This window comes from Periplaneta americana, chromosome 8, assembly GCF_040183065.1.
Source record: "Periplaneta americana isolate PAMFEO1 chromosome 8, P.americana_PAMFEO1_priV1, whole genome shotgun sequence".
Lineage (NCBI taxonomy): Eukaryota > Metazoa > Arthropoda > Insecta > Blattodea > Blattidae > Periplaneta > Periplaneta americana.
The window spans coordinates 134,198,333-134,226,226 of NC_091124.1; the positions used below are offsets into that span (position 1 = coordinate 134,198,333).

General features: G+C 31.9%; 1 protein-coding gene across 5 annotated transcripts in view; it reads left to right on the top strand.

Annotated features, from left to right (window-relative positions):
• LOC138705069 (2-oxoadipate dehydrogenase complex component E1) overlaps window positions 1-27,894 on the top strand; it is a 201,279-nt gene that overhangs the window by 58,191 nt on the left and 115,194 nt on the right. For all 5 annotated transcript variants that reach the window (XM_069833664.1, XM_069833665.1, XM_069833662.1 and 2 more), the window contains 2 exons: window positions 17,897-18,058; window positions 18,144-18,217. In XM_069833664.1, the coding sequence (XP_069689765.1) occupies window positions 17,897-18,058; window positions 18,144-18,217 (236 nt within the window). The remainder of the gene's footprint in view (window positions 1-17,896; window positions 18,059-18,143; window positions 18,218-27,894) is intronic.

The following is a 27,894-nucleotide window of genomic DNA, read 5'->3' on the forward strand; positions in this document are numbered from 1 at the left end:
TAACAATTTATTAGTACATTGAAATATTTGTCAGTGAAGATACTGGTACAATTGCTGTTTTAGGTATAAAGCAAGTACATTGTATGTTATCTATTACATCAAGCAGATGTGATTTTAAAATCTCTGCATGCATGGTACCTTTTGATAGAAAATAACCTATGGTTTGCTTTAAATTTTTGCTCATTCCTCGAATAATGAAAACCATTGCAAGTGGAACTTCTGAAATTTCTACGTCAGTTAAAGTTTGTTGATTAGATCTATTTATACCTAATTCAATGAATCCTCGAAGTGTGTGCTTTAGCTTTATAGTTATATTTTCCTTCAAAGACATTTCATCTACAACAATAATAGTTAGAACCTTTTCGTTCAATGATAGAATATCCGATTTTATATTTAATAATGAATTGTAACATGGTGGGATTTATACCGGGGCCTATACAAAATTCATGAAGTCAATTTTGGAGAGATCTAACTGTTGATAAACATAATTTTTTTCTTAAAAATCTTTAGCCTTGAGGTGAGCAATAATGGAATGTTGTGGCAAAACTTTTGTCGTAATTGGAATACCGTCTTCACATTTCCTTCTTTTTATGCACACTTGGGGCTAATGAATTCACCATCTTAAACAATTTTAATTAAATCAGCTTTTGAATTTGCTGTGTTCAGAGCTGTCATTTACACTTGAGAAATTTTTCATCTTTTAGGAATTCTTGCATCGTAAAAAAATGAACTTTATGTAGTGAAATATTAATAATGCCTTTAAAGTATAGGGCTAGGCAAATTATTTTGTCCAAATAACTACCTGAATCACTTATTATGAAAAAATATGAGTCCACTTTCCTCACAAAATCAACAATTCACCTTTTTATGTTACGCATCCCAACGCACACTCTTTGGTTAAAAAAAGTCAAGACTTTCAATTTTTGTATGCGGAGAAACTATAAAGAAATTATGTTTTGTATGAAGAAAATAAAGTAGATTTATGCAGTTTGGTAACTGATTCAGTTAGCAAAGATAATATTATGTAATTGCTAATGTACTACCTATGTAATTACATGGTAGAGGAGTATCGTCCGTCGTTTCTGTCTGATATCAGAGAACCCACAGCCTCCTCGATGCAAGACCCAATACGTTTCTCTGGGGCTTTCGCGGTTCTTTAATTGTGTTTTAATTTTGACCCATATTTTCGGAAGAAGGAGCAGTTAAATTTAGTGAATGAATAATTGTTACCTTCAGTCTGTTATTAAAAAGAAAATATTAAAAATTATCACTCCTACGACTGATTTGAAACTTCAGTATATTTTTCCAATTTATTACACTTTCTTTTTACTTACCCCTGGTGTTCCAAAGTATTAGTTATTGAAGTCCGATAATTTAAAGTAATCTGAATATATTCTGTGATTTTTGTACAAATATTCTGTCCCTCACCGAGCGGGCTAGCGGCGTGGTAGAGGGCTGGTCTTGCATTCGGGAGGTCCGGTGTTCGATCCCAAGGGCCGGCAATCCTAACTGAGGTTTTTCATGGTTTCCTCAGTTATTTCCAGGCAAATGTCGGGATTGTACTTCTTGAAAGTCCGGCCATGGACGGCGATCCTTCCCTTAATCCTTTCATATGTGTGAGTAAATGCTGTGTAATGTCTTCATTGTTTGTGTTGTATCGGAGGTGGCCCTGGCATTGAGCTGATCCCTCATCCGGGGAGGCCCTCCATGTCCTTGTGTGGTCAAAAAAGAATGTGGCTCGGGTGGCGTGGGTCGTGTAATAAGTACCTAAAAGGGAGAGGTTAAACTAAGGGAAAGAAGAAGATTCTGTCCCTCTAATCTAAACGTTTCGTCTAGAACTGTTGACAATGTTTTAATTAGTGTTAGCATTTTGCTTATGATATTGCTTGTGTGTTTGTTTTTTTTTTTTTTTTTTTTTTTTTTAAGAATTTTAGATAAGGCCGCAAATAGCGACAGTAGCTGACGCGCCCTATAAAACCTTACTAACAAACGTCTAGGATTTCAGGCCTTGTCCTTTGCGTTTATTTACCTATATAAGCATGGCACACCTAAAAGACAAAAGCAAATAACTATAGTAGTAGAAGCAGTATTAATAATAATAATAATAATAATAATAATAATAATAATAATAATAATAATAATAATAATAATCTTGTTATAGAAAAGTAACATTCTACTGGTGTTTACATGACTACTCCCTATCTCTATCTTTTGGAAATCTGAAGGCGTAGTTTCTAAAACAAACAATTCCACATTTAATTTACATTGTGTGCAACTGTAATGAGAACAATCCTTACGACATCACGTGTTTGTTGAGGAACAAAACTCGTGTCACAGTTCATCGCGCTAATCGCCACGTCATCCTCGCTGCCTACAATCCCTGCCGCTAGATAGCACTGGTGAGTCATTCGCCACAGAGTCCGTGGATATCCAGAGTACCGCAAAGGTTTGAGCCGGCAAATGCCGACAAATCCGCCAATTTTAGCATAAAAGATAAAATAAACAAAAAAAAATTATACTGTATAATATATCAGACTATACCGAATTGCACTATAAAATTATTCAGTGTAAATTAAATTCTTAACTTAAAGATTTAATCTGTATTAATTATCATTCCAGCGCGCGCTATGATGTATACAGTTGTATAGAGAAAGAATGTAATTTAAATGCGAAAAAATGCAGTGCTGCGCTTTTTTCAGTTCTCTGTGAACAGTTCTGAACGCAGCAGCACTGAAGTAATATCGGAAGCTAAATTAACCGATTTGTGTAATTAATTATTATTTCACCATTGGAAAGTGTAGTCTCTCTATATGGACATAATGCTATAATATTATTACAGTAGCTTCTGAGTGAATTGAGGACAGGTAAGATTAAAATAGCTTCTTATGCACAGGAAACGTGATAGGCTATTCTGTATATTCGTTTCCTGTATTTCTTAAAATAATGTTTATCTCAGAGAATTAACGAACAACGAGAGTGTATTCATTTAGTATGCAGTAATAATATAATAGCTTTACATTCCATTATTTCATAATCCAAATTTTAACTATGCTCAATTGAATCGTGTTAAAATACATAAAATACATATTCATTAAATGCAATGCAAAAAAATTGGGCAATGAGCCAAGCAGATTATGGTGCGCTGTTGTAAAATAAAATTTGTTCCTCCTGAGATTCAAGAGCCCCCATAACAAATTAAAAACTTACTTATCGGAGTACATCCGTTATCAACACACTTTTTATATAACATAATATAATATAATATAATATAATATAATATAATATAATATAATATAATATAATATAATATAATATAATATAATATAATATAATATAATATAATATAATTTAAGTTGTTTCAAAGGTTCAGAACCATAGTGGGTCAAGCGCCAATTACTGAATACGTAGAAAACAAGGAATAAAATTAAGTTATTACCATAATTCAATGGAAACATATAACAAGTAAAATAAAGTATACACATTAAATCTAAATGATGTCACTGTTCATTAAACTATGGTTGCATGTAACAAAAATTAAGAAACATGTTAAAGGAATTGTCATTGCACCAAATGATTGCTCTCTGGACCAAAATGATCGCATTTTAATTATTTAAATATAATTTAAATTAAGTAACGTATTAAACGATTTATCCTTCTATCAAACACGAATGTTCCCTGGGTCAAATGTCCTATTTTAATTATGTAATTACTTTATATTTATTTCTAACAGGTGCAGCGGAGCGCACGGGTACGGCTAGTAGTAAATAAAGATGACTAAAAAATTATGTAGTCTTATGAAAACACTATAATAGATAAATATTATTTACAAATCACTATGGACTGTAGACACTATTATAACACTAACAATAAAACTATTAGAAACTTGTAAATATTTCTTGTATCACAAACAAAAACCAAGCACGGAAAACACGTTGTTATGGCTACTAGCAACAAGTTTAATTTTCCTTTAGATAAGAGTTGTGCTCTCCTTTGTAACTGAATATCTTTTAAAGGAAAGCAGCCTTTGAAATAGGTCTAACACCCGTTGGATTCTATGAAGAAATATTTCGAGAAGTCGAGAAGCTACACTGGCTCAATCGGAAATCTAATATAATAAATAATGTATGAAATATAGCGTAATTTCCAAAATTGTCGCAGAATTCAGAGTGGAGGTCGTGGACGGAGAATTTAAATTAACAGTCAGAGCCCGCAGCCTTTTAAAAATGTGACCCTAAACAGCTGATAGACCGGTCGTATAATCATGAAAATTGGCAGAGGGCATCTTTAGATCATAAATGAATTTTTAAAGATAAAAACAAAGAAACGATTTTATTTTTACCAAAAATGACAAAATCTCACATCAGTGGGGACATTATATTGAAATTACTACCTTCCATGTTTTTAAAGCTAAACTCCCAAAATGTTTATCACTAGTATATCTGGTTGATAATAACACATGTACAAAATTTCGTCTCTCTCTACGATAAGTGGTTTGCATTTTATTAATAACTTAATTATATAGTGTATTGCTTAATGCAAAAGTCCCTTGCGTCACAATTTATATTATTTTTCATTGATATTCACTTATAACATTCTTTATATACATTGGAACAAACATTACTATTGGAATTTTCTGTTCAGCGAATGGGTAAATTACTAGGAATTTTTATGACTATTAACTTTTTATTTTTTATAATAAAATATTCTAGTAATTTACTTATTAATTTTACAGCAAAACCTTATAGTAAGCTTTGATTCCATGTATGTAAGGAGCCATATAAGTGAAAATCACTTAAGAATAATGTCAATTGTAGTGCAAGCGACTTTTTATATAAAGCGGTTCAATATTTTAATAAAATAATTAATAAAATGCAAAGCATAGGCGCATGCAATTTTGTACACTTGTCACTATTAAGCAGATATACCAGTGATCAAAATTTGGTGACTCTAGCTTCGTAAGTATGGTAGTTATTAATTTTACTATTGTGAACTCTTAAAAGTAATGAACTTCGAGAAATATCAGTATAATGTCCCCTTATATGCGGAAGTCGGAGAGTTTGCACGAGGAATGCAGTTGGAAATGTTTAGATTTACTGTTATTTTATTTGAAACATTGTTGTTTTAATTTGTTACTTGTAATTTATTAAGTTCATGTTGCTGTAATACCTATAACTGTGACGTTTATGAAGGAGTGTATTGAACATTTAAATGTATATTTATGTTCTAATAATTATTAAATAAAGTTTTTATACATTAGTATGTTGACTGACAATAATGTTCTAAAATGTAAGAAGATCCTTTAGAAGTTTTTGCCCTTCAAATTAAAAATATTTGAGTTTTACTTTAAATATTCCTATCCCTAGCGTGTTGAAAAGGAATAACAATGGCGGCCGACTCGGTGATTGCGCTACTCTGGTATATCCACGGACTCTGATTCGCCACTTTTACCGTGAACTTTCCAGTATTATCATTAGAGAGTATTTGGTTATACTCCCACACAACTACTGTCACACTGCAGACCAGTTCGTGAAGTTATGCCGTATCTGTTCCGAGGCATAGCTGCCACAATACCAGAAGTAGATCTAATGCTTTACATTGTTCTTTCCAGGATTCTAATCAGAGAATCTTAAGAAACGGTTTATGTAACGGAGAAGCATACTATACTAGTTAATAAAAGGAGGACTCATCTACTCCTGGTCCTCTGTAATGGTGCGCTCACTACAAAACTCGGGATAAGAAGTGTCGAAAAAGCAAGGAAAACAGATGAAGTTCATCAGTCCTCATTCCACATTCACACTTGCTTTACTTAACGTCATTCTGGAAGCACGCGTCTTTGATGTTCATGAAAATATTTTTTTCTTTCAGCTACTAACTTACTTGCGTACCATGCATACAGCAGCATGTCTTTAAAAAAATTGGAGCCAACAGCTGATGATGAACAAGGGAATGAATTTTTATTTCATCCTCCTGGGAACAGATATTTCGATTCCTTTCTCATAGATACGTGCATGTTTGGAGAAGTGATAGAAACTGTTTAATCTTCCTGTAAAAATACACATCACACGGATGGCGTAATAATGTACATTTAGGAAGAATAATTTTTAAAGTCCATGTTGGCACGTTGTCTTCATTAACAAACTTTTCGTCGTATATATCACCGTTTATCCATCCCATGAATCTAACAAAAGAAAGAACTGTTTTTTTTTTTTTTTTCCACATATGGCTGGAGGACTGTATCTAAAAATTTCTCATAAAGCGCAGAAGTTAGTTTCCCTGAAATTGAACATGTTTACAATCACATTTTAGTTCATTCTGTAATTCATTAACCCTTAAGGCTGGTTCACAATAAGCCGGGAGCGGAAACGACAATGAGAACGAGAACGGAAATATTGTTAAAATAAATGTATTTAAATGTGAGAATTCACAATTAACTTTCACGAGAACGGAAATACTGTTAAAATAAATGTATTTAAATGTAAGAATTCACAATTAACTTTCACGTTCCCGTTCCCGGGTTCCGACAAGCTTCTCGTTAATTGTGAATTCCCACATTTAAATATATTTATTTTAACAATATTTCCGTTCTCGTTCTCGTCGTTTCCATTCCCGGTTTATTGTCAACCAGCCTTTACATTAAATTTACTCTAGGCCCAAATTTACCACCAAGTTCCTGCGTACATAAAAACACTTTAGGGTCATTCCATAGTGACACACGTAACATTTTTTTAAGTACCTAACTATGATCTTCACAGGATATTTAATTAAATACTTAGTAATTCATGAAAAAGAGATTACTGTCTTTTAACATAAATATTCCTAAATATAAACAAAAATTCTTAATGAAAAGGAATAATTAATAATGCAAAAAATATTAAATATTGTATAGTGTGACACACGAACATTTTCTTGCCACTAGATTTATTACCAAAATAGAAAATGTTCATATTGTGCCAAATGACATAAATGCATTCAGTTGTTTTCCAAACAATTAAGACACTTGTGTAGTACATGTAACTGCTAAATCACGAACTTTAAAAAAATTAACAGTGCCATTAAGAAACAAAATATTGCAAATGTGTTGTGACACACGAACATTTCTGTCATGTTGGTTACTAATTGTTTTAAATGCACTGAATACATCACTTCTTGTGGAAGTCTTATGCACTATGCCTACAGTTCTTATTATACAAAACAACACTAGATTACACTAAAATACACTTTTAAATTTAAAATATCCACGGTTGTTTACAACCATATGTGGTGATATTTTCTGTGTAATGCCATGTGACGAATATATCAATATGTCAACCATTTGTAGTACTTCCCTTCCTTGGACATTCACCTTATGGTTGGAGAAAACCTCGGAAAAAACCCAACCAAGTAATCAGCCCAACTTAAATACTTGAAAATACTATCAAAAATGTTCAAAATGTATTAATATTTATATCAATAGGAAAGCTAATATAGATTTAAAAAGGCCTAACTTTTAGAATTGCTAAATGATACCTAGGGTAAATTAATTCATGTTATTAAATAAAACGATTTTAAATTAATATCAGAAATTTAGTACCATTTACCTAATGTGCAAATAATTACATCAATTTATTTATACACGGGCCTAGTATGGTGGCTACCTATTTACGATATAAATGTACTGCATAAGCTTGTTTTTAATATGAAATAAATTAATATAAACCAATTTGTTAAGTTTTTAATTCAAGGAATTAAAAAAATAATAAATATTTTATACGAACTTTAGTCATAAATTGTCTTATGCTAATTTTAGGCCTACACACTATATTTTTACAACAGTTGTTGTTTAGGCTGTCCAAAGACAGGTGTGAACCTCACAAGTGATACCAAGAAGGCACCACTTATGAGGCAACTAGGCCAGGAGATAATGGGATAGCGTGTCCAGTTCCTTTCCCCCTTACAACAGTTATGGAACACATATTTTCAAGAGTGTTTAACTTATAGTTTATGTACTTTGAAAAAAAAAAAACGCACAGGTGCGTGTGCACGCACACACAATTATCTAAATCAACAATAAGTATTTGAAATTCCACTACTAATTATGTTTAGACGTAAAGACTTCCAATAACAACAAAACCTGTAACTGGATTTTAGGATAAACTTTAGTGACACACGAACATAACATTTTTGTTCGTGTGTCACAGTCATTGTGTTACGTGTGTCACGTGTTTTTCTTGTAGAATACGTACATAAATCAAAATGTTGTCCATATAAGAAGTTGATTGTTATGTGATGTTTCTCACTTTTACATTTATGAAACATGAAAAAATTAAATGGTTTTGAAGAAATATAAATAAATATCCATTTGAGCGTGACACGCGAACTCTCAACCTTTCCTTATAATAATTGCAATCAAGCACGAAATAATCATTGTATTACGATTTCTATGCATTGTAATTATTAACAAAGGTCCGCACTTCATTATTATTTGCATTTAACATACAGAAGTAATGATTTATTTGCCTTAAATGTGCATTCAAATATGTGACTTCTAATAGATAATTTCGCGCTCTTACACCACAGACTTCTTGGTGCTTTTTCTCCCACATACGTGTTGTTACACAATGAGTGTTATCAGATTAAAAAAAATTCGGATCATAACGAAAAAAATGACATATAACAAGCAGAGATTCGTGAGATTTTTATTTTTCGTGAAAATGTCGCATTTTCGTGGAATGGCCCTTTAGGTAATGTTTTCCCAAAGATGTTATTGCGTAATGTGCAGTGTACGAATGTGTCGTTTCTTAAAAGCAACGACCCAGCTGCAACTTGCTGTGAAGTCGAAAGAAGAATCCGAAAGATATTAAAGGTATCATGAAAGGTCGTCACTAAAGCCCACTCCTGCAATCTTTTGGTTGTCACTTGTTCATTCCTTCCCCTGGCCTCCACAAATCTGTCATACACCCACTTGTCTGTCATCACCATTTTATCGTACCGTGTACCTCCCGGTTCGATGTCTCTCCGCCACAATGCAAGAAGCCCCTTGTGTTTTAACAGACGGAAACCCTGATGCTGCAATGTATGCGAACTATAGTGAGCCAAATTTACCACTTTTATTTTTGTGTCCAGTGGTATCCGCTCGATTCTCTGGAGTTATTCTGTACTTGGTTGGAAGTCCGACATATCACCCTCTTCTGCTGAGGTAGCACTAGATGTTTCTGCATCCTTTTCAGGAACAGCTTCATCGAAGATTAATTCTTCTGTATCTGTTTCTAGAGCTTCCATGAATAAATTTATAGATTCGTCACCTATCTGTCGATACTGCAAATTTACTTCCGCACTGGAGAGGTCTTCAACCAGTCCCAAATCTAGAAACCGATCTGATAGTTAAAATAAATAACATAAAAAAATCTGTGCATAAATTAGTAATCTTTGAAATTATGTTTTATGTAGTTATTTTATTATTATTTTAATAACTATATTTCTACTATGAATGAAAATTGATACTGAATTTTCACAGAACGAAAAATCATTATAATGATCATGGTAATTAATTTAAAAAAATGGTAAAACATAAAGTCTTCACCTTCAAAATATCGCACCGTTCCCGTAAGAACAGCTTTATTGACAGTTTCCGCATTCATCGAAACGTCAGGCGATGTGTTTGTGTCCTTGTTACTTGACATTATTGAACAAGTAGAAAATCAATAAACAATAATTATAATAAGTAAAAAATAATAGGCTTAATAATACGAGTATCAAAACAAAAAATAGTATAACGTGTTGTAAACTCGGTTACAGAGATCCAAGACATATTATGTGTTGCCGTGTGAGCGGTGGTTAATTTACATGCAACAACGACTCAAGAACACTTGATAGTATTTCATACTTTATTTTCTTATAAGTAAACTAGGGCTCATGGGAGAGAAAGCCGAGACATTGGTCGTTTTATTTTTGCTACATTTTCACCAAACAAATCCCCATACAAAACTGTGAAATCGATCTGATAACCTCTCCTTGTTAGTATCGCAATACACTATTTTTTTTAATGTGAAGAATGCTGAATCGCAGTATTTTTTTCTACACTTTGTATAATACTAAGATAAAGAAGTAGAATATCCTAAAATTTTTTCATATGGAAACCTTAATTTAGTTATAGCAATTCTAATATCGTAATATTGTGTTTTTTTTTTTTTTTTTTGTGCTTATCATTATTGTTGACACGCCTTATAAGCAGAATTTACAACACGCGGACTGGTTGCTAGAGAAATAGATTAATGTTACAACAACACTATATTACAGCAGCAATGAATTACAGCAAATTTTCCATATTTCTCTCAATATGTATTATGTCCGCGGACAAGAATCATCGTTGTCAATAATCTTAACCGCAATTATATAGGTCTATCGCAGCGGTCTCAAGGTTAAAACTGCAATAGGCAAAGCATCCTTGGTCACTGCGAAACCGAAGGAACCCGATCGTAGGATGATATAACTTTGAGAGCGCTGATTGTAACGCTTCTGTGATAAGACGTACACCCAGATCACCTTTGATTCATAACATGTTATTAACGTATTATATTTCACGTTAGGCACGTACATAATCCGTAGCGTGTGACACTGTGAGTGGTCTCTGCTTAAGGAAAATGAAAGTAAGCTTTCTGAATGGATATATTCCATATAATATGTGTATTCATTCATATTTGGGAATGATAAATAACTTACTTGTACATTGTAACATTCATGTTAAAGAACCTCAAAATTAAAATTAAAAGTGAATAATATTAAAAATGACGAAAGCTACTCAACTATACAAAATTGTATAAATGAACACACACACATATACTGTACATAATCTATACACATTATACATAACCGAAAATGGAGTTCTAAGCAATTTAAAATCCTTTTTAAAAAGATGAAACTTCTTGAATCTATACTCAAATGATATTCTAAGATCTTTCAAAATTTCACTGTATCTAAGATGTTGCTATTCTGTTAAACCAGATAACCCTTTAACGTTCCCGAGTCTCAGCTGGTCTTCCCATAATGTGAGCCTCATGATAAAAGATTTGATTTTATCATACATGTCAGTTATTAAGCTATCTTCCCCTGGCAGCTTTTGACTAAAGACTGGTTCACAATAAACCGGGGGCGGAAACGACAACGAGAACAGAAATAATATTTAAAGGCATTTATTTTAACAATATTTCCTTTCATGTTCTCGTTGTCGTGTCCGTTCCCGGTTTATTGTGAACCAGCCTTAAGACGTAATGATATCACTAAGAAAGGCTAAATCTTTTATCAATTCCTCATCAATAAGCTATGGTACTGGGTACTTAAAGACTGTCTAAAAAATTTCTTTATCTCAACCTTATTAATTCCACTCTCTGTAAATAAATACTCTTTTTCAAAACTTCCTCGTAGCGCATAGTTTTCAGATTTTCTAGCCACTTTAGACAGAATCATTTCGCTACGGACACTAACGGAAAGCAATGTGTAACTGTGACCGAGTCGATCTGTTCATTATGCGGTGTTTGATGTCACTAGCACGAACATACCCGAACACTTATCTAGCTGCCCTCGTGAGGGCAGCGTTTTTCCGGAAGGAGCGAGGTCTGCCCGATTAGCTCATGTACGAGACTGGTCTATCGGATGTATTATAAAATCAACTTTTACTAATCCTTTTAACAAAGTAATATTCCCTTGAATGTATACCTAAGGCTCGTCTCCACTGATAAACATTTAACAACATGTTAATATTACATATTGAATAATTTAACATGTAGACCTATATGGACATTTCAAGTCTCTGTTGACTTAACATGTTGAATTAATATGTTGAAGTTAATACTCTTAATATGCTGGCGTGTTTTCCAGCAGCAATGGAAAACATGTCAAGTCAATTCACTTCCTCGTGCAGCGTCTGTACAGTTCAGCAAAGTTCGTACAGTTTCCATAGCAACAACTAACTTCCGATTTTGTGGCATGTAACTAGGACCATCTTTTGATAATTTTTATACGATCCTTGTTGTTGGCCGTAAATAGTTTGAAGTAATGAAGTGGACGAAAGAAAATACGTTCGAATAAGATCGATTAATGTGTCTGCAAAAGAGTACAGAGACAGAACAAAGAAGGCCGACTGTTTTAGAGAACTGGAATTATTATTTAAGTGTTCTCGAGAATAAAATAGAGAGTTTTCGCGCCCTCGTCGTACGCTAAACGTTAATGCTATGTTGACGTCAGCAATTGTCGTATTTGGTGACGTATGTTAATGTTCATAAAACTTCGGAAAGAATCATTATATGATATTTCCCGCTCCTTTAACGTTTATCATGTCATAGCTCCTATGATAGTCAATCAATCACGCTGTAATTTTTTTAATTGAGGTGAAATGGCTGCTCTTAAGTGTGTGTTTTTCTTTGATATAACAGCAAGTATTTCTTGCAGCACTATATTAAAATCGTGTTCTGACATTCTCAGAAAGTTTTTGAATCCAAATCGATCTTCACCTTTAAGCTCTGTTCTGTGTTAAGTTCTGTGATATTGTTCTCCTTAAAATATGTTTCTATTTTATTGTGTATATCTTGTTTGTGTAGAATTACTGTGCAATTTCCTTTGATTTAATGCAAGTTAGGTTATGTTCTTGTTTTGTTTTTAAGGTGCTTATTGTTTTGTGTTCTTGTTTGTTTACTGTGGATTTGTTTATTTTGTGTATGTTTCTTATTATGTCTTATCTTATGTATTCGTGATGTTGATTTTGTATGTTTTGTATTGCTGTTTCTGTGTTTATGATAGTTTGTAGGCCTATTTGTTGTCTTGTCTCTGTGTTGTTTTGATGTATGTTGTGTTTCAATCCTTTTCTTGTAGTCTAGTTTCATTGTGGTAGAGTGTTATGTTGGTGATGTTTATATTCTAGGATGGAATTTGTGTTTCGTGCTGTAGGCCTATGTTGTTGTTTGTTGTGTCTTTAAAATTGCTAGTTTGTTGTGTCTTTGTTTGATTTTATGGCTTATTACTGTTATCATTAATCCTCAACACACAACTCAATTTCAGACCACACACACTTTTTGACTTCACATTACATTACACAAACATACCCTTACAGGAAACACAATCAGAAGGCGCGAAGACCACCCAGTTCTGATGATGGCCTATCGGCTGAAATTAGTCAATCAGATAACCTAGTTAATTAACACGTGAAAGCATATGTATACTTTATATTCCGAAGCATATAAAATGTTGCCGGTATGTTTTACGTTTCGTAACTCCAAATATTTGAATATACTTACCTGACAAAAACATTTTTATGTATTAGTTAGGTTAAAGTTAGAATAATGTTCGATGATTTGGAATCTAATGACAGTTTCATTAAACATACAAATTTGCTTGAACAAGTTCAAGATAAGTTTATAAAATATCTGTATTTTAAAAGTTTTAATCATTGTTCAGAATATGAAGCATATAGACTACTTCTATGATTCTTTTTTTAACTTCTCAACTTCATCAATAAAGAAGATCGCAATGTTTTACTGTTTTTATATAAATTAATGGATAATAAAATTGATGATATTAATATACATGATAATATATATCATGTCTCAAACAATGTATCTTACAAATACCACAATATTTTTTTCCCCAAAGTAAATACAAATTCGTATTATTATTGTCCAATTTTATTTATAGATTTCTTATTTCTTATAATAGATTGCATATCTTAGGAGAAATAGATATATTTCATATGAGACTTAACCAGTTCAAACATACCTGTAATAAAACTTTTGGAAATGATATAGCTTATATTAAATTGTTGCATTATTAAGATTATTGTTGTATTAAGATTGTTATTGTATTAAGATTATTATTTCATTCGCATTAATTTTATATTAAGATTTAAGTTTACTACATTTTGACTTTGTTGTTTCAACTTCTGTTTCTGTATGTCTTTATATTTATATGTGCCTTATATTTATATAACATTAGATTGTTTTGTTCCCATAACTTTATAAATATATATTTGTAATTTTCGTAAAGTAATACTGTTGTTATAAGTGAACATTGTTATCGGGTTGTCCTGTATGTTCAAATCTTGAAATAAATAAATAAAATAAATAAATAAATAAATAAATAAATAAATAAATAAATAAATAAATAAAAAGCCCCAATTACAATAGACAGTACAGATTTGTTAAAAAAACACAGAATTGCATATAACATGAAAAAAGAGATAAAACAGAAACAAATGCAAGATAAAAATGTAATTACAAATTAAAAATGAAAAAAAAAAACAAATAGATACTACCTAAATAAAAGACACAGATATAGATATAAATGGAAAAATACCAAATAAAAATAAATTAAAAAGAGTTAAGTATAGATATCATAGCCAAAAATTTAAATTGTAGCTATAATTGACAAATTACAGGGTAAATATAACACTATGTTAATAAATTCAGTGTACAGTATTATATAGTAGGACTAATAGGCTTAATTAATTTATTTAAGAAATTCACCACTACAGAACAGGTGTTCCAACCAGCATGATACCTGACTACAACTACAACCAACATGCAACTAGAATCCAACATATCATGAAACCATTGCTGTATATAACTTTTTCTTGTGTCTATATATATATATATATATAGCCTAACTTATTATGCCTACAATATATACCATGTGTATTTCAAACTATAGCACATAGGGAATTAACACTGAAGTAAGAAATCCATGTAAAGTGTAATTTCATGCATCTGGTCGTGTGTTATAAATTAGAAGTCTAGGTCTTGTGGAAAAGAGGACTATCTACTGATTATTTCCAACTAATATTCTGTTTGATGACATTTATCTTGAAATATTGAATTATTATACTACAGAAGAAAAGATTTTATTTATTGAACTAGCCGTACCCGTGCGCTCCGGTGCACCTGTTAGAAATAAATATAAAGTAATTACATAATTAAAATAGAACGTTTGATCCAGGGAACATTCGTGTTTGTTAGAAAGATAAATCGTTACTTAATTGAAATTGTATTTAAATAATTAAATTGCGATCAGTTTGGTCCAGAGAGCACTCATTTGGTGCAATGAAAATTCCTTTAACATGTTTCTTATTTGTTATTACACGCAACTATAGTTAAATGAAGATTGACATATCATTTAGTTTTAATGTGTAAACTTTATATTACTTGCTATATGGTTCCATTGAATTATGGTAATAACTTAATTTTAACCCTTGTTTTCTACGCCTTCAGTAAATGGCGCTTGACCCACTATGGTTCTGAAACCTTCAAATAACTTAAATAGTGATACAGCATAAACAGTGATATGTAATTATATTTCTTTCTTTCGACAATGTAAGAATTCACGATCTCCTATGTACCATTGCCATGGAATGAATAAATGTGTTTTTTTCTTCCTACTCAAAAATTTTATATTTTGCACATGGGAATTACTGCAGGAACAACAACGCTACAATCTGAGGCGGCGGTGAAAACGTATTGTATTGCTATTTTAAAAGTCTATCAGACCTAACAAATTTTGCATAGAATGAAACTTATCGCAAACCATTTTTAAAGAAACTTTTGTTATGTAACATTTTTCACAAAAAAGCAATAATAAGCGAGATATTTCGATTTAATTCAGGTCCCGTTAAATGAAGTATTTTGAATGCCATATAGCCTAAAATCTAAATTACAACGAACTTAATTTATATTTCAATTTTCATCGAAATCCGTTCAGCCATTATGGCGTGAAAAGGTAACAAACATCCAGACAGACAGACATACAAACAAAAATGTCAAAAAAGCTATTTTCAGTCTCACGATGAATAATTATACATATTAAACCAATTATTTTTGGAAAAGCGAAAATTACCAGAAAATTTTCGGCTACATATTTATTATTAGTATATATTATATTATATTATATTATATTATATTATATTATATTATATTATATTATATTATATTATATTATATTATATTATATTACATTATATAAAAAGTGCGTTGATAACGGATGTACTCCGATAAGAAAGTTTTTAATTTGTTGTGGGGGCTCTTGAATCTCAGAAGCAACAACTTTTACAACAGCGCAACATAATCTGCTTGCGTCATTACCCAATTTTTTTTTGCATTGCATTTATTGCATATATAGTCTATTTTACATATTTTAACACGATTCGATTGAGCATAGTTAAAATTTGAATTATAAAATAATGGATTGCTAAGCTAACGTACCATTACTGCATACTAAATCAATACATTCTCGTTGTTCGTTAATTCCCTGAGATTAAAATGAGTGTGTACATTAATATTATTTTAAGAAATACAGAAAACGAATGTACAAAAAAACCTATCAAATTTTCTGTGCATAGGAAGCTATTTTAATCTTACCTGTCCTCGATTTAGTAAGAAGTTACTGTAATAACATTATAGCAGTATGTCCATCTAGAGAAACTACACTTTCCAATGGTGAAATAATAAATAATTAATTATACAAATCGGTTAATTTAGCTTCCGATATTACTTCATACAAACACAGAAACATTGTCTGTAGGCTAAGTTTAATAGCTTTCGATTGTTGCTGTCCAAGGCCCCTTTTTCGATTGTTGTTGTCCAAGGCCCCTTATAGACGAAGTCATTTGTTATTTCATTGCACCGTCTTAGATGCCGTTGTTATTGTAATTTTGAAACTCATTTATCTCATTAAATATCAGTCCTATCAAAATTTTGTAAAGAATAAAACTTATCAGAAATCATTTTTAAAGAAACGTTGGTTATGTAACATTTTTCACAAAAATCAATAATAATCGAGATATTTCGATTTATTTAATTTAGGCCCCCCTTGCAACCTCCCTTTTAAATACAGTATTTTGAATGACATATAGCCTAAAATCTAAGTTACAACGAACTTAATTTATATTCCAATTTTCATATAAATCGGTTCAGCCATTATCGCGTGAAAAGGTAACAAACTTACAGACAGACATACAAACAAAAATTTCAAAAATGCGATTTTCGGTTTCAGGGTGGTTAATTATATATGTTAGGACCAATTATGTTTGGAAAATCGAAAATTACCAGAAAAATTTCGGCTACAGATTTATTATTAGCATAGATTATATGGAAACTATTCTTTGGGAAGGATAAGAGGCCTGGACTCTTTCCTGGTAGAAGAGTTCGATCCCACAATACGATCAGACGTGTGATTAATCTCTTCAGAAATACTGGAAGTGCAAACAAACCATGCAGATGTCAAAAAGGGCAGGACATAATATTGAACAGAGTCGTAAAGAGGAGGAAATCCTGTTGAGAGCTACTGAAAACACCATGATATAATTATTTTGTATCACCTAGCCTAAAACTGATAATGTGTTTATGTTGTCAAAGGCTCGTGTGAAGGGTTGAGGGAAAGAAACGTAGAAGTCCATACTCGTAATAAGCTGTTACGAGAAAATGACGTTTTAACGCGGTGACATCGACAGTTCTTTACCCGCAGTACATAATATATTCCAATCTGTTTCACAAGGATTACGTTGCTTATTAGCGCGTGGTGACTTGACAGGCTTGTACAACTTCTGAAGAACAACAGAGTGTATTACTTAACAAAAAAATGCCAAAAGCTGGACATTGCCTTTTTTTTCCCTGACCCTTCATATATGAAAGTTTGGCAATAATCAGTAGACAGTCTTCTTTTCTTCAAGGCCTACTAAGTGTATTACACACGGCGATCTACATGATATTTCACTTTAAATTTTTGATACATTGATTTGTTATGCCAATGTTAATTCCCTATGTACTATAGTTTAAAATACATATTATTTTATTATACATTATGTATATGTTGCGCAAACACAAAGTATTTCAACCATGTCAGTATATCACGTTCAGCAATTTTTCCTTTGTGATCCATGAAGCTGATGTCCAGGAAGTAGTGTTCGGGATGCCTCACCGTGGTCGATTGAATCTTCTCACGGGAATGCTCCAGTTCCCTCCAGCCCAAATTTTCAGAAAATTGAAGGGTATGTCCGAGTTTCCAGAAATGGTCAAAGCTTCCGGTGATGTCCTGAGCCATTTCAGTAAGTCACATGAAACAGTGATAAAAATCAAGTTGAACTGTTGTACACATTAGTACAGTAGGTTTAATATATGTATTACTTTCAGCGTCTTCTGTTGATCTCAAAATTGGTGACAAAACCCTCCATGTTACGTTGTTGCCCGGACCTTCTCATCTTGAGGTAAGAAATTAATTATTGTAGTTAGGACTACATCGTAAACAACATAAACAGAAACCATTAGTAGAATACAAATGGTGGGTACTAACTGGCTCCCAATGGCTCTTCAAGTGACGTCATAGTACTAACTGGCTCCCATGTGACGTCATAGTGGGCGTGGCCAAAGTATGACGTCAGAAGTGGGCGGGGCCAAAGTATGACGTCAGAAGTGGGCGTGGCTAAAGTATGACGTCACGGAGGGGGTGGGGCTTAAAGTATGACGTAGGAAAGGGGCGTAACTTAAATTACGTCATAAATGGCAATCTAAGAGTTCAAGGTTAAAGTGTGACGTCATGCACACGTGCAGGTATGTAATTGAAGTTGTGGCATGACATGTTCATACATGTTTATCTCCTCAATGCAGATGTAATGTCTGCTATGTGTGCAAATATTATGCTGATTCATATCCGGCGAGTTAATTGTAAGGGGGGGGGGTTGAAAGACGCAAGTTCATACATGTTTAAAAATCCCATCTACTATGTGTGCAAATATTATGCTGATTCACTCGCACTGCTATCTGCTACGTGTGCAAATATTATGCAAGCTCACATCCGGCGAGTGTGTGAATTGCTGAGTAAAGAATTCACTTGCAAATTAAACACATACATTCTTCTTCTTAAGATTCTAATGTAATGGTAATTTAATTGATGGGGCGGGGGTTGGGTGTAGGAAATTGGAATGGAGGGCATAAATGGTTGTACTTTAAGCCAATTGCTGATAAAAAATTAATATAGCACACTTGTAAATTAAACAGGATGTGGCTGAAGGAGCATAACTTAAAGTGTAACATCATAAATTTGAAATTCACAAATGAAGTTGGTGCGTGATGTAATAATTTGAAATGCACATGTTCATACAAGTTTGTACAGTTAATTGTAGGTGGGGGGTGAAATAAACAAGTTCATACATGTTTGTATATTTGAAAGTGAGATGCGAATGTTAAAATATTCGCTATCTGCTAGGTGTGCAAATATTATGCAAGCTCACATCCAATGGATGTCCTGAAACTGGTTGTACTTTAAGCCAATTGTTGAGTAATTGATAAAAAATATTAAGATTCTAATGTACTGGTAATTGAATTGATAAATAATAATAGGAAATGGAAATTGGAATGCGGGAATTATTGATGGCGTAAATGGTTGTACTTTAAGCCAATTTATAAAAAAAATAATCTAGCACACTTTTAAATTAAACACATACATTCTTCTCATATTATTATTATTATTACTATTATTATTCCAGTGTAAGACATTTTGAAGTAAAATTGAGTGGTTTGTTTAGCGCATTTAATTTAAGCCATACATTATTACCAACATTAAATTCATCAAAACGTGTGACATTATAATTTCGTAATACAGTAATTGTAGCAGATAAATCAATGTAGATGTATATTTTGTGTAATGTTATTACATATGCATAAGTGTGCAAATATTATGCAAGCTTGCTGAATCACTTCCGGCGACGATGCAATTGCTGAGTAATGATAAAAACATGTTTTTGAAGCACCTGGAACGTGTTATATTACACAAATATTGCGTTATGCAAATAATATGCAAGCTGTTAATTCATATCTGGCGAGTGTTCTTGCAGCGTCTTTTGTTACACAAATATTGTATTGATTACATGTGCATTATTATTATCATTATTATTACTATTATTGTTATTATTATTATTATCATTACTATTATTATTATTATTCCAATGTAATACATTTTGAGTGGATTGTTTAGTGTACTTAATTTAAGCCATACATTATTACCCGCATTAAATTCATCAGAACGTCACATTATTATTATTATTATTATTATTATTATTATTATTATTGTTATTATTATTATTATTATTATTATTATTATTCCAATTTAATACATTTTGAAGTAACGTTTATTGGTTTTATTTTAAGCCATATATTATTAGCGAAAGTATGATTTAGAGCAGTTCGTAATATTCACTTAAATTCCAGAGTAGTATAATATTATACTGTATTAAGTGGATCATGAAGAAAGTGAAATTCTAAAGAAAGAGATTGAGTATAACATGATAAATTGGAATTTATATTGATGGTAACTTTAGCCTTACAAAAGTAATCAATAAACTAATAAAAACAATATTACAGTACAAAGCAAAGTTACCTAGCTACTGTATCTGTTTTAAGTGTAACATTATTATTATCATTATTATTAATATTATTATTATTATTATTATTATTATTATTATTATTATTATTATCATTGCTATTATTAGTATTCTAATTTAATACATTTTGAAGTATGTGAACGGTCTCATGCAAATGAAATAACACGCAGATACAATATAATAAATTCTGAGAAAGTACACACTGAGGTGGTAAGAAAAATTTATGGTGCTAATCAGTTACATACGGATTGGTCATTGGTGTTGCCTTGTGGTAATACGGAAATTAGTTTTATAAATGCACCTTCAACACATGAGGACACATATCACCGCAATATCTACAAGTGCGTAATCGCTTTCTGCTGAATCACTTCCGGCGACGATGCAATTGCTGAGTAATGATAAAAAAAAACATGTTTTTGATTACGCATCATAATGACCACCTGCAGCGTGTCGTGTTACACAAATATTGTATGATGCAAAGACTCGTATTATGCAAGCTTGCAGATTGACATCCGGCTATGCAATTGCTGAATAATGGTATAAAATCGAAGTTGGAAATGGGGGAGGGGGGGTAAAAATTTGAAATACGAACGGTCATAGTGACGTAACTTAAAGTGTGGCGTCATAAATTTTTAATTGAAGTTGGAAATGTAATAATTTGAAATGCACATGTTCATACAAGTTTGTATAGTAAATTGTAGGTGGGGGGGGGGGGTAAAATAGACAAGTTCATACTTGTTTGTATATTTGAAAGTGAGTTGTGAATGTTAAAATAATCGCTATCTGCTATGTGTGCAAATATTATGCAAGCTCACATCCGGCGATGCAATTGTTGAGTAATAATAAAAGCATGTTTTTGAAGCACCTGCAACGTGCTTTATTACACAAATATTGCGTGATGCAAATAATATGCAAGCTGTTAATTCACATCCGGCGATTGTTCTCGCAACGTCTTATGTTACACAAATATTGTATTGATTACATGTACATTATTATTATTATTATTATTATTATTATTATTATTATTATTATTATTATTATTCCAATGTAATTCATTTTGAGTGGGTTGTTTAGTGTATTTAATTTAAGCCATACATTATTACCCGCATTAAATTCATCAGAATGTGACATTATTATTATTATTATTATTCTTATTATTATTATTATTATTATTGTTATTATTATTATTACTATTATTATTATTATTATTATTCCAATTTAATACATTTTAAAGTAACATTTATTGGTTTTATTTTAAGCCATATATTATTAGCGAAAATATGATTTAGAGCAGTTCGTAATATTCACTTAAATTCCAGAGTAGTATAATATTATACTGTATTAAGTGGATCATGAAGAAAGTGAAATTCTAAAGAAAGAGATTGAGTATGACATGATTAGTTGGAATTTATATTGATGGTAACTTTAGCCTTACAAAAGTAATCAATAAACTAATAAAAACAATATTAGAGTACAAAGCAAAGTTATCTAGCTACTGTATCTGTTTTAAGTGTAACTAATATTACATAACAAAACTCTTATCACATTATGCTTTTAAGGTGATATTTGTGAGAAACTTCCTATCATCAGCATATTAAATTATTTTCTCGAAATCTGCTGAAGCATATTCGATATCTGCTATGTGATGCAAGCCTGCATTAACATCCTGTGATTGTTTGACGACCACCTGCAATATATTATATTACACAAATACTGCATGCACATAATAGCTATCTACTATTTTCAGCAAATATTATGCTAGCTTGCAATACAGCATGTCGTTGCAATAACGCAACAGCATGTCGTTGCAATAACGCAACAGCATGATGTTGCAATAACGCAACAGCATGACGTTGCAATAACACAACAGTATGTCGTTGCAATAACGCAACAGCATCTCTTTGCAATAACGCAACAGCATCTCTTTGCAATAACGCAACAGCTTGTCGTTGCAATAATGCAACAGCATGACGTTGCAATAACGCAAGAGCATATCGTTGCAATAACGCAACAGCATGTCGTTGCAATAACGCAACAGCATGACGTTGCAATAACGCAACACCATGTCGTTGCAATAACGCAACAGCATGTCGTTGCAATAACGCAACAGCATGTCGTAAGCGTGATTATGAAGAATATTCGAATTGTAATAAATGTTTTTTTGTAAATAGTATTGCATTGTAATTTTTTCCTGTATTAACCATCCATTTCCATCCCACATACTCAAAGGGTCGGGTTCGTTTACAGTTCAAAATGGGGAATGGGTTATTAACCTATAAAGCTCTCCTTTCAAATATTAGTAATCCTTTTCCAATATTAAACGATTTTCGACAAGTTGTAACGTATATGTCGCAAGATTACGATTTTCGACAATTTGCAACGTATATGTCGCAAGATTACGATTTTCGACAAGTTGTAACGTATATGTCGCAAGATTACGATTTTCGACAAATTGTAACGTATATGTCGCAAGATTACGATTTTCGACAAGTTGTAACGTATATGTGACAAGATTACGATATTCGACAAGTTGTAACGTATATGTTGTAAGATTACGATTTTCGACAAGTTGTAACGTATATGTCGCAAGATTACGATTTTCGACAAGTTGTAACGTATATGTCGCAAGATTACGATTTTCGACAAGTTGTAACGTATATGTCGCAAGATTACGATTTTCGGCAAGTTGTAACGTATATGTCGCAAGATTACGATTTTCGACAAGTTGTAACGTATATGTCGCAAGATTACGATTTTCGTCAAGTTGTAACGTATATGTCGCAAGATTACGATTTTCGACAAGTTGTAACGTATATGTCGCAAGATTACGATTTTCGACAAGTTGTAACGTATATGTCGCAAGATTACGATTTTCGACAAGTTGTAACGTATATGTCGCAAGATTACGACTTTCGACAAGTTGTAACGTATATGTCGCAAGATTACGACTTTCGACAAGTTGTAACGTATATGGCGCAAGATTACGACTTTCGATAATTTGTAACGTATATGTCGCAAGATTACGATTTTCGACAAGTTGTAACGTATATGTCGCAAGATTACGACTTTCGACAAGTTGTAACGTATATGTCGCAAGATTACGATTTTCGACAAGTTGTAACGTATATGTCGCAAGATTACGACTTTCGACAAGTTGTAACGTATATGTCGCAAGATTACGATTTTCGATAAGTTGTAACGTATATGTCGTAAAATTACGATTTACGACAAGTTGTAACGTATATGTCGCAAGATAACTATTTTCGACAAGTTGTAACAAGATTACGATTTTCGACAAGTTGTAACGTATATGTCTTAAGGATTACTAATATTTGAAAACCTATATACCAATTCTTGATATTGGAAAAGGATTACTAATATTTGACGATTTTCGACAAGTTGTAACGTATATGTCTTAAGGATTATTAATATTTGAAAACCTATATACCAATTCTTGATATTGAAAAAGGATTACTAATATTTGAAAGGAGAGTGTTATAGGTTAATAACCCATTCCCCACTTGGAACTGTAAACGAACCCAACCCTTTGATTATGTGGCATGGAAATGGATGGTTAATACAGAAAAAAATTACAGTGCAATGCTATTTACAAAAAAACATTTATTACAATTCGAACATTCTTCATAATCACGCTTACGACATGCTGTTGCGTTATTGGAACGACATGCTGTTGCGTTATTGCAAAGACATGCTGTTGCGTTATTGCAACGACATGCTGTTGCGTTATTGCAACGAGATGCTGTTGCGTTATTGCAACGATATCCTCTTGCGTTATTGCAACGTCTTGCTGTTGCGTTATTGCAACGACACGCTGTTGCGTTATTGCAATGTCATGCTGTTGCGTTATTGCAACGACATGCTGTATTGCAAGCTAGCATAATATTTGCTGAAAATAGTAGATAGCTATTATGTGCATGCAGTATTTGTGTAATATAATACATTGCAGGTGGTCGTCAAACAATCACAGGATATTAATGCGGGCTTGCATCACAGAGCAGATATCGAATATGCTTCAGCAGATTTCGAGAAAATAATTTAATATTCCGATGATAGGAAGTTTCTCACAAATATCACCTTAAAAGCATAATGTGATAAGAGTTTTGTTGTGTAATATTAGTTACGCTTAAAACGGATACAGTAGCTAGATAACTTTGCTTTGTACTCTAATATTGTTTTTATTAGTTTATTGATTACTTTTGTAAGGCTAAAGTTACCATCAATATAAATTTCAACTTATCATGTCATACTCAATCTCTTTCTTTAGAATTTCACTTTCTTTATGATCCACTTAATACAGTATAATATTATACTACTCTGGAATTTAAGTGAATATTACGAACTGCTCTAAATCATACTTTCGCTAATAATATATAGCTTAAAATAAAACCAATATATGTTACTTCAAATGCATTAAATTGGAATAATAATAATAATAATAATAATAATAATAATAATAATAATAATAATAATAATAATAATAATAATGTCACATTCTGATGAATTTAATGCGGGTAATAATGTCTGGCTTAAATTAAATACACTAAACAATCCACTTAAAATGTATTACATTGGAACAATAATAATAATAATAATAATAATAATAATAATAATGATGATGATAATAATAATGCACATGTAATCAATACAATATTTGTGTAACATAAGACGTTGCGAGAACAATCGCCGGATGTGAATTAACAGCTTACATATTATTTGCATCACTCAATATTTGTGTAATATGACACGGTGCAGGTGCTTAAAAAAATGCTTTTATTATTACTCAACAATTGCATCGCCGGATGTGAGCTTGCATAATATTTGCACACATAGCAGATAGCGATTATTTTAACATTCACAACTCACTTTCAAATATACAAACAAGTATGAACTTGTCTATTTCACCCCCCACCTACAATTTACTATACAAACTTGTATGAACATGTGCATTTCAAATTATTACATTTCCAACTTCAATTAAAAATTTATGACGCCACACTTTAAGTTACGTCACTATGAGCGTTCGTATTTCAAATTTTTACCCCCCCTCCCTCATTTCCAACTTTATTTTTATACCATTACTCAGCAATTGCATTGCCGGATGTCAATCAGCAAGCTTGCATAATACGAGAATTTGCATCATACAATATTTGTGTAACACGACACGCTACAGGTGGTCATTATGATGCGTAATCAAAAACATGTTTTTTTATCATTACTCAGCAATTGCATCCTCGCCGGAAGTGATTCAGCAGAAAGCGATTACGCACATGTAGATATTGCGGTGATATGTGTCCTCATGTGTTGAAGGTGCATTTATAAAACTAATTTCCGTATTACCACAAGGCAACACCAATGACCAATCCGTATGTAACTGATTAGCACCATAAATTTTTCTTACCACCTCAGTGTGTACTTTCTCAGAATTTATTATATTGCATCTGCGTGTTATTTCATTTGCATGAGACCGTTCACATGCTTCAAAATGTATTAAATTAGAATGCTAATAATAGTAATGATAATAATAATAATAATAATAATAATAATAATAATAATAATAATGATAATAATAATGTTACACTTAAAACAGATACAGTAGCTAGGTAACTTTGCTTTGTACTGTAATATTGTTTTTATTAGTTTATTGATTACTTTTGTAAGGCTAAAGTTACCATCAATATAAATTCCAATTTATCATGTTATACTCAATCTCTTTCTTTAGAATTTCACTTTCTTCATGATCCACTTAATACAGTATAATATTATACTACTCTGGAATTTAAGTGAATATTACGAACTGCTCTAAATCATACTTTCGCTAATAATATATGGCTTAAAATAAAACCAATAAACGTTACTTCAAAATGTATTAAATTGGAATAATAATAATAATAATAATAATAATAATAATAATAATAATAATAATAATAATAATAATGTGACGTTCTGATGAATTTAATGCGGGTAATAATGTATGGCTTAAATTAAGTACACTAAACAATCCACTCAAAATGTATTACATTGGAATAATAATAATAATAGTAATGATAATAATAATAATAATAATAATAGTAATAATGATAATAATAATGCACATGTAATCAATACAATATTTGTGTAACAAAAGACGCTGCAAGAACAATCGCCAGGTATGAATTAACAGCTTGCATATTATTTGCATAACGCAATATTTGTGTAATATAACACGTTCCAGGTGCTTCAAAAACATGTTTTTATCATTACTCAGCAATTGCATCGTCGCCGGAAGTGATTCAGCAAGCTTGCATAATATTTGCACACTTATGCATATGTAATAACATTACACAAAATATACATCTACATTGATTTATCTGCTACAATTACTGTATTACGAAATTATAATGTCACACGTTCTGATGAATTTAATGTTGGTAATAATGTATGGCTTAAATTAAATGCGCTAAACAAACCACTCAATTTTACTTCAAAATGTCTTACACTGGAATAATAATAGTAATAATAATAATAATATGAGAAGAATGTATGTGTTTAATTTAAAAGTGTGCTAGATTATTTTTTTTATAAATTGGCTTAAAGTACAACCATTTACGCCATCAATAATTCCCGCATTCCAATTTCCATTTCCTATTATTATTTATCAATTCAATTACCAGTACATTAGAATCTTAATATTTTTTATCAATTACTCAACAATTGGCTTAAAGTACAACCAGTTTCAGGACATCCATTGGATGTGAGCTTGCATAATATTTGCACACCTAGCAGATAGCGAATATTTTAACATTCGCATCTCACTTTCAAATATACAAACATGTATGAACTTGTTTATTTCACCCCCCACCTACAATTAACTGTACAAACTTGTATGAACATGTGCATTTCAAATTATTACATCACGCACCAACTTCATTTGTGAATTTCAAATTTATGATGTTACACTTTAAGTTATGCTCCTTCAGCCACATCCTGTTTAATTTACAAGTGTGCTATATTAATTTTTTATCAGCAATTGGCTTAAAGTACAACCATTTATGCCCTCCATTCCAATTTCCTACACCCAACCCCCGCCCCATCAATTAAATTACCATTACATTAGAATCTTAAGAAGAAGAATGTATGTGTTTAATTTGCAAGTGAATTCTTTACTCAGCAATTCACACACTCGCCGGATGTGAGCTTGCATAATATTTGCACACGTAGCAGATAGCAGTGCGAGTGAATCAGCATAATATTTGCACACATAGTAGATGGGATTTTTAAACATGTATGAACTTGCGTCTTTCAACCCCCCCCCTTACAATTAACTCGCCGGATATGAATCAGCATAATATTTGCACACATAGCAGACATTACATCTGCATTGAGGAGATAAACATGTATGAACATGTCATGCCACAACTTCAATTACATACCTGCACGTGTGCATGACGTCACACTTTAACCTTGAACTCTTAGATTGCCATTTATGACGTAATTTAAGTTACGCC